This window comes from Heterocephalus glaber, unplaced genomic scaffold (assembly GCF_053883595.1).
Source record: "Heterocephalus glaber isolate CG9 unplaced genomic scaffold, H.glaber_assembly_v1.0 deba00001805, whole genome shotgun sequence".
Classification (NCBI taxonomy): domain Eukaryota; kingdom Metazoa; phylum Chordata; class Mammalia; order Rodentia; family Bathyergidae; genus Heterocephalus; species Heterocephalus glaber.
Window position 1 is genome coordinate 1,411,772 of NW_028258480.1, and position 11,763 is coordinate 1,423,534.

The window sequence follows — 11,763 nt, forward strand, 5'->3', positions numbered from 1 at the left end:
GAACGAGAAGCCCACCAGGGGAGCAGAGAGAGAGTCCGGCTTCTCCCTTCCTGTTCCTGCCTTCAGCGCCCATCCCTGAGTCTGCCTCCCCCACCTCTGTGTCCCTTTCTCCATTCCACTCCCTGTTGCCCCTGGGGTCGATGTCCTTCGACTCTCCCTCTCCCCCCTGAGAGTCCAGATCCTGCCCTGCTCCAGGCATCCTGTGGCCCTGGTGCCCTGTCCCCTCCCCTCCCCTCCTTCCCGGCCCTGGGACCCAGGGGTGCTGTGAATTCCAGAGTGCTTCTCTCCTCTCCCGCCTCGGTGGGGTCCACAGCCAGTTCTCCTGTTGCTCAGAGCTGTGGAGGCAGTTGCTAAGAGACAGCCAAACGTCACTACCTGGCCCTCGAGGAAAAAGGGGAGCGAGGAAGGGGGAGGGGAGCGAGGAAGGGGGAGGGGAGGGAGGGGAGGGAGGGGAAGACCTGGCTCTGCTGAGCCACCCACCCAGGCAGCCTGGGCCCCGGCTGAGTTTCCCAAAGCGGCTTTCCGATTCGGAGAACTTTCTACCCAGCCTCCGTTCCGGCGTGGAGAAAAGAGGGGACCCCAGGGAGCCCGGACCGGAAGGCACCGGCGATGCTGGCCTGGGGCGCGCGAGCCCCGACGCTGGAGCGCAGGGGGAGGGGCAGAGCCGGGTAGGCGGCTGCGGGGATCCCGGGCCGGGGGAGCCGCCTGCCGCAGATGCGCGGCGTCCTCGGAACCGGTGAGTGGGCGCCGACGCCCGCGGGCGCGGGGGGACCCGGGGTCCTGGGTGACTCTGGATCGAGGGGCGCCCCCTCCTCCACGGGGAGTTCCCAGTGGGCGAGGCTAGGATGCAGCGATGGCAGAGAAAGAGGGGTGCGGGGAGGCCCAGTGAGGACAGCGGGCGGGGACGCTGGGAATGGGGGGCACCACGCTGCACCCCGAGGCCGCCGGTGTGGGCGTGGGCTCAGCTGGCGGCGGGGAGCTGAGGCAGTGAGCAAAGGGGTGCTGGGATCCGGGTGCCCTGGGGGCGCTGTCCAGGGGCGTGTGCAGAAAGGGGGAGCAGTGCGGGGCAGGGGGGACCCCGGGGAGGCACAGAGTGGGGCGTGTGCGTGTGAGGGGAGGCGGCCGTGACAGTGCTGGAAGGCGTGTGCAGTGGACCGCGGCGTGGACGCATGTTTTTCCTAGGGAGCTGTTCGGGGGTGGGGTGTTCAGGGCCGGCGGAGGCGGCGCTCTGAGCAGGGAAGGGTGGCTGCAGCGCGGGTGGGGAGGTGCTGGGCGACCCCTACCTGGCAGACAGCAAACAGAACTTTGTGGTTGGAGTCAAAGGAAGGGGGAAGGGGAGAGTGAGGTGAAGGGGGACCCCAGCTGAGAGGCGAGGGTGCAGGCCCTCTTCTGCTCCTGAGCGCCTTCCTGTTCACAGCGTGAATTCCGCCCGCACCTGCTGAACGCAGAGCTGGACCTCGAGGCCTGAAGGAGCCCCCAGAGCGACGCTCCCGCCCTCCCCCCGCTGGACCCCCAGGACGCATGGCCCTTCGCAGCTCTGGGAAGCCGGACAGCGGGTGTCACTTGGGACCCTCCCCGTCCTGGTGAAGACGGAGCACCCCTGGGGGTCCCAGCAGCCACTGAGGCTGAGGACTCCAGGCCGGCAGAGGCTCATGGAGACCTCCCTCCTCCAGGCTCCCTTCCCAGCACAGCCTCCCCACGACCTCCTGCCCCTCCTGCCCGCTGGGCCACCAGGAGAACCGGCCCTGCGACGACCTTGGACCCCCCCAGGCCCAGGTGCAGGTCTGGCTTAAGTTTCCTCAGAAGTGCCAGGAGCTTTAAAGGGCGTCTTTCCTCTCCCTCGGCCCCTTCCTCGAGACATCAAGCGGACACGTCCGGCAGGCATGGGTGACAGGGGCGCAGAAGAGCGGCAGGGACCCTCCCGGGGCCTGCTGGCAGCCACTCCAGCCGCAGCCTTGACCCCTTCCTTCCTCAAGTTTTGATCATCTTTCAGACCCTGGGGGATCTCGGCTGGGTTTCTGTCCCCTAGGCTCCAAAGGCGACTTCCTGTGGCTCTGGGAGGCCCCGGGAGAGCTGGCGCCATGGGGCCACGTGGCCAGAAGCCCCCCCTTCAGGACTGTGCCCTCTGATGCGGCTGCTCCCGGGCACTGACCTGGGTCCATGCACACAGCCCGATGGGCCCCCTTCAGCTCTGCCAATGCCGGCTGCCCAAGGTGGGTGGCGCCTGGGCTCAGCTTCCCTGGCCTGGGCCCCGCCAGCCAGCCATGCTGCTGCTGTCCCTCCTGCTGGCAGCCGGGCTGGTGCCCTCCGACGCTGGTGCCAGCTGCCCGGTCCTATGCACCTGCCGTAACCAGGTGGTGGACTGCAGCAGCCAGCGGCTGTTCTCCGTGCCCCCAGACCTGCCAATGGACACACGGAACCTCAGCCTGGCGCACAATCGCATCGCCGCCGTGCCGCCCGGCTACCTCACCTGCTACATGGAGCTGCACGTGCTGGACTTGCGCAACAACTCCCTGGCAGAGCTGCCCCCAGGCCTCTTCCTCCACGCCAAGCGCCTGGCGCACCTGGATCTCAGCTACAACAACCTGAGCCACGTACCGGCTGACATGTTCCGGGCGGCCCACGGGCTGGTTCACATCGACCTCAGCCACAACCCCGGGCTTCACAGGGTGCACCCCCAGGCCTTCCAGGGCCTCATGCAGCTCCGGGACCTGGACCTCAGCTACGGGGGCCTGGCTTTCCTCAGCCTCGAGGCGCTCGAGGGCCTGCCGGGCCTGGTGACCCTGCAGATCGGGGGCAACCCCTGGGTGTGTGGCTGTACCATGGAGCCCCTGCTCAAGTGGCTTCGAAACCGGATCCAGCGCTGCACAGCAGGTAAGGAGGGGGCCGGGGAAGGGGATGGGGAAGCAAAGGCTTGGAAAGAGGAGAGATGGGGGTCCTGGACGCCTCCCTGTGGCCTGGTCTGTGATAATGTGCTGCCCTTTGGGCACCTGCTCTCCGTCTCCAAGTGTTTGCTCCATTCTTACAATGCATGCCTGAACCAGCGTCCCCAGCCCCTGTGGCACTCTGACCAGTGAAGCAGGTAGTAAGCCAGCGGGAGAGCTGACAGTGACACTGTTTGTTAGCTTCCACTGGGGCCTAAGAACTCGGCGTACCTCATCTCCCCAGAGCCCGGTTCCTGCCACCCCCGTTCTGGGTGAATAGACTGAGATTTAGACCAAGTAAAAGGCACCTCAGACCACTCTTGGAAAGTGGTAGGGCCGTGCAGAAACGCGGGTTTATCTGACTTCTAAGCCTCAGTCTCCTCTACCAGGCTCCCTTATAAGTGTCTTAAGTGCCAAGAAAACTCTCCAGAAAGGAGAAGTGGTAATCACTGTTTATTTTAGCATTTACTGCCTACTACATCCTGTTCTAAGCATTCCACATTTCAGCTCACCACAACTTCACAAGAGCCCTAAGGGAGCAGCTGCTATACAGAGGGGGAAATGAAGGCACGGAGTGGCTTGGAGCCTTGCCCTGTGTCACACAGCAGAAGTATCAGACTTAGGATTCGCACCCTGGCCGTCTGGCTATGCTCCGGCCTAGCGAGCCTGAGTTCTGGGCTGGCAAACACTGTGCAGGGCTCGCGGGGCCAGGCAGCCCAACCGGCTGCAGGGGCCTGAGGCACATGGGTCTGAGGGACCCCTGGGCTCCAGCTCGGCCCAGGGGCAGGCACAGTGTGGCAGGCCGGGCCACCAGCTGCCCTGTGGCGAGCTCAGCCTCGGTGGACCGCCCAGCCGTGGGGTGACAGTCGCTGGGCCGCCCTGGGGCTCTTCCCCAGCCTGGACACTGCGTGCTCACTGTGAGGTACGGGGATGAGGAGGACCGAGTGGGGAGCCCAAGCCCAAAACAGTGGGGGGCTGTGGGTCGCCATTGCAGTCCACAGAGCTGTGGGAGGAGGGCTCTCCCGGGACTGAATAGCTGGGCTGAGATGGAGCATGGTCGCCCGCCAGGTCAGCCCCTGCAGCCAGAGCCCTCTCTGTCCTGAGCGCTCAGCTTCTGCCCTCCACCTGCGGCCCTGGGGAGCCCAGACCCCAGCAGGCAGAACAGCAGCCCAAGGTCCCTCCCTTAGCAGAACAGGCGAGACGCCTGGCCGCGGGGAGGGGCAGGCAGGCCACGTGGCCAGCGACCCACTCCTCACCGGGCACTCACGGGACCATGCCAGCTCCCGGGTGTCCTCCCCGCACAAAGGGCGGGCAGAACTGGGTGACATTTCCCTTTCGGTGTTTCTCCGGTGTCTTGCTGCTGGGATTCTCACTCCGATCCATGATTTGGGGCAAACGCAAGCACAGAAAGATTGAGGGAGCTCTCGGGATGCAGTCTGACTTCAGGATCTACATGTGGCTCCCCTGCATCCGTCCTGCGTCCTGTGCAGTCCTCCGTGGCCCCTCTGGCTGGTCCGCGTGCCCCAGTTTGAGCTGTCACGCTGCTGTTCAGCTCACGTACACAGGAGTCCTGGAGCCGGGCGTCCTCCGGGTCCCGGGGAAGCTGTACTCTTGGTGGGCCGCTCCGGGCACCGTCTTGGCCTGGGCAGGCCAGGTCCTGTCCAACAGCCGACAGGATGACGGCCTGGGGTCTGGGGGGGCCCACCTGCCTCCCAACTGGACCCCCATTCCTGAGGGATCCAAGTCCACCTTCTTGTTCTTTACCCCTAAACTGCAGAACAAAGACAGAGCAGCTATGCACCCCTAATTGAAAGCTTCACACTAACTGTCTGGGGAAATTCAGGTTGGGCTACCCCCTCTTACTGAGGCAGCGCATGAGAAGCAGGCAGGGGCTCGGTTAGTGTTGAGCCCCTGAGCGAAGGTCTGACTGGCTGGTACGATCCAGCACCTAGTGCCCCATGGCGAAGGGCCCCTCATGCCCGCCATGCCTGCCTCCACTGGCACTGTCACCCATTCATAAAAAGGAGGCCCCGGAAGGACACGGTGGGGCCTCAGCGGTGGAGTGAACAGGAGAGGAGAGGAGCAGCCCCTCCTACAGAGTCGGCCGGGGGTGGGGGCAGGAGGGGCCGGTAACCACAGTGTCTCAGCCTCCTGACACCAGGGACTCCCTTATATACCCTCACTCACTGAGCCTCGCCACAGCCCGGGGTGATGCTCTTACTCCCCTTGTCTAGCAGACAGGAGAGCCAGACACGGAGGCACGAGGCGGCTTGCCTGATGCCCACACAACGGGAGAGGTTCAAGGGGATCTCGTGTTCCTGGCCTTGTGCCCTGTGTGTCTGGGAAGCCACACTGCTCAGCAGAAAGACTGGAGAGGGGCAGAGTCCTGAATTCACCCCACAAAGTTACCTGGGCCCTTACTGTGGGCGGGACAGAATTCTGATGCTGACGATCGTAAGGGCAAGCAGAGTTTATATCCAAGGAGGGGAAGACACACAATAAACAGAGAAACTGTCAGGTGGAGCTCAGTGACTTGCAGAGAAATGAAGCCGTGTCGGTAGGATGGGGCCTCCAAGGACAGGTAAAGGGGGGTTGCTGTTTTATGCAGAATCGTAAGGGGAACTGCATGATTAAGGGGTACTGAGTGAAGTCCCAGAGGAAGTGAGGGCCCAGGCTGTGGGGAGACCCAGGGAAAAGGACCCCGCAAGGGACAGAGACCCAGGGTCCGAGGCAGAGGAGGACGGGAGTGGGAGGGAACAGAAAGGAAGACACAGGAAAGTGTCTCGGAGCCCATGGTGGTACCCGGGCTTCTGCCCCATGTGAGCTCGGGAAGGGTGGAAGGGTCACCCCACGGGGGGCCCAGGTGGGATGCCCGTTGTCAGAGATGACGGCCTCCCCGCAAAGCCCAGGCCACCATAGGCAGATCCTCCAACTCTCCAAGCAGCGAATGTTCACACCCATAGAAATAGGGGAGACTGAAGAAGGGAAGTAAGCTTTGGCATGTGGAGGACACTCGAGACTTCCTTTCTCCTGGGTGGGGTGGGGACGCCCGGGTCCGTTCTCACCCAGCCTCCTCATCCTCCTGGCTCTGTGTTGCAGACTCCCAGCTGGCCGAGTGCCGGGGGCCCCCCGAGGTCGAGGGCGCGCCCCTCTTCTCGCTCACTGAGGAGAGCTTCAAGGCCTGCCACCTGACGCTGACCCTGGACGACTACCTCTTCATCGCGTTTGTGGGCTTCGTGGTCTCCATCGCTTCTGTGGCCACCAACTTCCTGCTGGGCATCACGGCCAACTGCTGCCACCGCTGGAGCAAGGCCAGCGAGGAGGAGGAGATCTGAGGAAGGCGCTCGCCACCCTCCCGGGCTCCCACTCGGGTTCCGGAGTGCCTGGCCACCCTCGACGTGGCTCAGGACCTCAGGTGAGTGAGCACGGGCCGCTGGGCCGGACAGATGACTCCATGCAGTCCTGCCTCCAGGCGCCTCCTGGTGGAGGAGAGAGCGGTGATTGCCCCTCTGTACCCACACGTCCTGAGCCTGAGCCCACAGCCTGAGCAGTTACAGCAGCCCGGGGCAGGACCTGAACCCGGCCTCGAGGAATCCGAAAAGAACAAGCGTGGAGTGACGTGTGGGCTTCGTCAACTGCTTTGCCAACTGCTGCCTCAGCCTCCTGCAGGCAGACGCGGCCAGGCGAGACACCTCCTGGTGAGGGCCCCGTGCCACCTCCCGGCCTCCCAGCCCTGGCTCTGCCACTCGCCCAGGCCTTGGGGTCTCCCCAGGGAACTGGCCTGGGCCGCAGACCCACAGCATGACACCCCCAGGGCTGGAGCGGATGGGTTTGCTCACAGCTCAGGCTTTGACCGTCAGGGTGGGAGCGCTACTGTTCCTGGCGCTGGCTCTGCCCATTCTGCGCTCAGCTCCAGAGGGGACATCGCTGTTCCTGCCTCACAGCTGAGGAGGGCCAGGCGAGGAGCGGCGAAATCGCTGCTGCTTCAGAATCCAAGAAAGTCTGATGCTTCTGCTGCCCCACCCCTCTCCCCCTAATTTCAGATTTCAGGTGGCCAGCGAGGGTCAAGCACCGCTCTGGGAAGCTTCACAGCCATTGACTCAATTCCATCAGTTCTTCCAACAACCCTGCCCGGGTTTCCATGATCCCCGCTTCGCAGATGACTGGGTGGTAGAGACCCAAAGACTGTACCCCAGCTCACCTGGGTGACCCCTCAGAGAAAGGGGCAGGCACCTCTATTCAGGGAAACTGCAGCGAGTCTGTCAGCAAACCCAGCGACGTGCAAGGCACAGTTAATGGCACGGCTGTCATCGTTCTTGTGCCCAACATCACCTTCCCTGGTGGCTCAGCACAGGGCGGTTCAGGAAGGGCCTTCATTCGGGTCCCTCTCCCTGGCTTTGCACCCCCCTTACAAGGGGCAAAGGGAATACCGGGGACCCTGACATCCAGTCTGCCTCACCCAAGTGGCAAGGTGAGGCTCAACTCCGGCGCGGGGCTCTTCCGGGCACCTTTCGGGGTACTGGCGGAGGAGGCCGCCCGGGAGGGCTAAGCTGTGGAGCTGTAGGACTCAGTGTCGTGAATCCATCAGCTAATGATAGGGAAATGCCGTGGCAGACTGAGATGAGTTCGCTGTGGGACAAACAGGCCCCGGAAGCAGGCGGCACGGGGACATCCGGAGAGGGGAGACCTGCTTTATGAGGCGTGATCAAGCAATGTGGTCAGTGTTTCAACTTTTAACTTATTACAGTGAAAGACACAAGACCACGAATCCCCTCAAGATGCCCCACCTTGCTCAGACACTCACCCATCGTCCTGGCCAGTTTCTGCAGCAGCTCTGGAGTCCTCTTTCCTGAGTGTCTCTAGTTACTCTGTCCTGGCTGCCTCTATGTCCTGAATCTATAAAAAACACTTCCCTTTTGTGGTCATTTTGACTTTGGGGAAGAGCCAGAAGTCACCCAGTGCCGGATGCAATGAAGGGTAGCTGAGGACACAGCATCATGATTTTATGAGCTGCCTTTCCCTTGGAAGGCATTCGGCAGCAGTGCTCCCTGTATTTCACATCATACCTCATACAGACACCCCAAAGGAGCAGGGCAGACTTTGAGGCACAGTCAGCAAGGCTGGCCACCAGCTTCTTTCTTGCCCTGAGCCCCAAAGGTTTCCACCATCCTAACCTCCCATAGGGCAGAAATAAATGAAGGAGGAGGCATAAACTTCAAAGAAGTCTCCCCGCCACCACCCACCCTGAGCTGGTCGACTAAAAATGTCCCCAGAAACTGCAACCTTGCGTCCCCTGAATTGGGACCTGAGCTCTGCCCCCGTGACATCCGAAGCCGACCTGTGCCCTGCTCTGTCCTCCCACTCTGGCCAAGGAAGGCGGGCTCCAGCTGCTGTCCACCAGTCGGGGCTGGAGCCTACAGCATTCGGACAGGAACTTTTAGAAATAATAGTCCAGACAAAACAACCTTCCGCTAGAGGAACGCCGTGTTCATCTATAATACTCTCCCAGGGATTATTGTCTTGCTAAAATATAGGTGATGCATTTTAAAACATGTACTTTTTTCCCCCTCTTTTTTTGCATAGAGCTAGAAGCAGACAAGGTAGCAAATGCCCTTGAGATCAAATGTCCTTTCTGGGGGGACGATTTGCTCTCCACTAAAGGCAAAGGTTTCTGAGAAGACGTATGCCTCTCTAGCTCCTAGAAAGTCCCTGGTTAACTAAAGCACAGTTAGGGGAATATTACACCTCGCTAGCACCACCGCCGTCTTCTTTAATCTGTCAGAACTGAGCTTCTAGAAGAACCCAGCCCTCCTGGTGAGCACAAAGCCATCTGCTGTCTCCACAGGGCTTTACTGTGTCTGCTCGCCTGGCTAACATGTGGGATGAGAGTCTCTGTCCAAATGTCATCTCCAAGGTTCCATTTTTGCTGGCTATCTGCTGCCTTGGGGAGATCTCTGGAATTTACGTGGATCTCTCTGACACCGTCCACTCCGCCATCTGACGGTCAGCACATCACGCTGCGCTATGCAAAGGTAGAAGCCTACCCCGTCTGGGGTGGTCTGGCTGCTCAGAAAATATAAAAGGAAAAACTCTGCAGCACAAGTATCCTCATGAGGACCTGACTCCTCCCTGCCTCCCTCTCTCCGTCCTCCTGTACCCCTCAGAGACTTGTCCTCATATCTGAAGTTTTCTTCGTGCGTACCTGAGGACAGGGAACCTTAACAAGCCAACAGGGCTGTGATGGTCGAGATCTGAGTGAAGAAATCAGTCTTTAGAAAGAGACCCCAGCTCCACCATGGCACTGCGGACAAGCTGCCTCGGGTCACCCTCAAGCAAATTCTTGTCTCTTTCCATTCTTACAGGATTCCCAGGGAACCGTGCAGAAACAGTTCCCCCGAAGTACTAGAGTCCCAGGGCCCCTTTCGAGGAGTGAGATGTTCAGGGTTTAAACAGACCAAGACAGGCACTTCACCCATCCAAGAAGACCCCCGGCCCCCACCTCTCTCCCCCAGTGCACAGCTTGGTTAGCTCCCTCGGGAGCTACCTTTGTTCATTCCTCCAGAGGACATCTTCCAAAGTGAGAGAAGTTTGTCTGTTCTCCCCCACCCCAGAAGAAGGCAAAAGGGAAGCCAGGGAGGCAAGTCGCAAGGTCCTTTTGTAAACCACCACCATTTTGCCAGAGCACCGGTGGGAGAGCTGGACCCAAAGGGCTCTTGGCTTTTCTAAGCACTGCCCTGCCGAGGACCACTTTCTGGCCATGGGAGGGCTGGGGAGGGGGAGGGGCGCAAGGGAAGATGTCGACCTTTGTATGGAGCTGATTTTATAACCATGCACTTTTGTAACTGTGAAGAATTTTTCATAAATGTACATTAATAATAAAGCGTGTATAGTTTAACAAATTTTCTTAAGAGTTGTGAAGAGGAGGTAGAGAGGGAGGCAGAGAAAGAGAGACAGAAAGGAACTAGGCGGAACCAAAAGGATGTGTGCCAAAATATACACACACAAAAGGTCTACCGGGAGGGAGAAGATGGGAATAGTTAGGAGACGTGCCAGCCACAGAGGGGTTTGTGTGGGAGTAGAAGAAACATCAGAGAAGCCTTTTTCTACCAGGCAAAAAGAATATGCATGTGTCTGCATGCACATATCCCTGTGTGTAGGCATATTTTGGTATCTGAAATTACACAAGGAAGAGAACATATGTTTTATACATGTTGGTGTTTGCAGTTTGGGTCATTCATAAAAAATGCCAAGGCAAGTGGGTATGCCTGCCTAATTGGCATCCTTGGGGAATATGTGGCAGAGAGATGGCCCGAGCCAGCAGTGTGGGCAAATAGACATTAACTGGGGTGGACAGGTAAACCAGATGTCTAAATGAATGGTATGGGGGGTGCACAAGACCATTAGTGGCATAAATTTAATTCTTATTCTCAAAGATTAATAAAGAAGTGAAAGAATTCTGAACCTCCTGGGTCTTGCAAATGTTGCCTACACACTGTCAGAAATGAGATTATTGGAAGTGTACCCTGAGAACAGGGGCAGAATAAGGAGGCAGGAGTTCCTCTTAAGTACAGTAGCAGCCATGTTTATTCCAGTACTCTAAGTAGGAACAGGAAGTCAACCCAAACAGGAAGTGGCTCTAAGCAGGAAGTGATTCCTTCCGCCAAGAGGGAGTTAACATCCCTCTATTTCTCCCACTCCAGATGCCACAGGGAACCTACAAAAACTGCACTCACAGAGTTAACCCACTAAGGGGACACAGACACTGACTCATGACATTCAGATAAACAAAGGACATCCCCGACTATAATCAGCATTTTCTGGAGTACATTGGAGGGAAGCAAAACCTTTCTTATTAAATATTTTACATAGACTTCACTGTACAAGTGCAAAATCAAAAATAAAGGTCCCAAAATGAGCAGACATCTCACAGAAGACTAGTCCTTGTGTCTCATGCAGTGTTATTCCTAAGGCCAGCCATATACCTAGCAAATGGTGGTGATGGTGACATTTATTGAGCATTCACTATATGTCAGCTGCTGTGCTGAGCACTCTGAGTAGATTAACTCAGTTTACTCTAACCATGACACCCATAAGGGAACTAAGGTGAGGACAGGGTAGTATGTGATAAGGTTGCACAGCTAGTACGTAGTAGATCTGGGTTTAGAAAGTCACTAATACTCGGTGACTGACTCTGATAAGACCAATATGGGACATTGTGGGGAGAAAAGTTCCAGTCTCAGTCAGAAGTAAGCTTTTAGCCCCTGAGCTTCCCTACAATTGCAGCGACCCCTTGGGATCCATGGTGATAAGGATCCATGGGTTCTGGGACCCCCTTTGGATACCAAACTCCATGGATGTTCAAGTCCCTTCTGTAAAATGGTGTAATGTTTTCATATAAGCGATGCCTTTCATCCTTATACTTTAAATCTTCCCTAGGTTCTTATAGCACCTAACGCAATGTAAATGTCATGCAAATCACTGTTCTATTGTATTGTTTAGGGACCAACAACCTGCACATGTTTGGAACAGAAGCAAATTATCTCAATATTTTCATACCTCAGTGGGTTGAGGCCATGGATGTGGGGTCAACTGGACTTGGTGACAGGAAGTAGGAGGTTGATAGAGGAAACCAACACATCCTCCAGACTCATTGCATGTAGCTTTGGTGATTGCACTGGTCAAGGTAGGCTACTCACGAGAACAGATGATCCCCAAATCTCATACAGTGAAGGCTTGTTTCCCACTCATGCCCCGTCTCAGTCTATGTCAAAGGCTCTGCTCCACGTGGTTATCAGGGGCCCAGGATCCTGCCCTCTAGTGGCTCTGCCCATCCCTGAGT

The 11,763-nt window shown here is 58.2% G+C and overlaps 1 protein-coding gene across 7 annotated transcripts; it reads left to right on the forward strand.

Annotated features, from left to right (window-relative positions):
- Positions 1-431: 431 nt before the first annotated feature.
- On the forward strand, positions 432-10,861 carry Lrrc55 (leucine rich repeat containing 55). 7 transcript variants are annotated; one of them, XR_015448245.1, is made up of 4 exons: positions 432-736; positions 1,418-2,874; positions 6,024-8,956; positions 9,287-10,861. XR_015448245.1 is itself a non-coding variant. In XM_087203587.1 (4 exons), exons 2-4 carry the CDS (start codon positions 2,175-2,177, stop codon positions 6,257-6,259), a joined length of 795 nt encoding a protein of 264 aa, XP_087059713.1. In that variant the 5' UTR covers positions 432-736; positions 1,418-2,174; the 3' UTR covers positions 6,260-10,859. The 7 variants fall into 7 exon arrangements, 2 of the variants coding, with proteins under 2 accessions (XP_087059713.1, XP_021103977.1); XR_015448241.1 differs by having other exon boundaries at positions 6,024-7,641; positions 8,770-10,861; XR_015448243.1 differs by having other exon boundaries at positions 6,024-7,395; positions 8,770-10,861.
- The last annotated feature ends 902 nt before the right edge of the window (positions 10,862-11,763 follow it).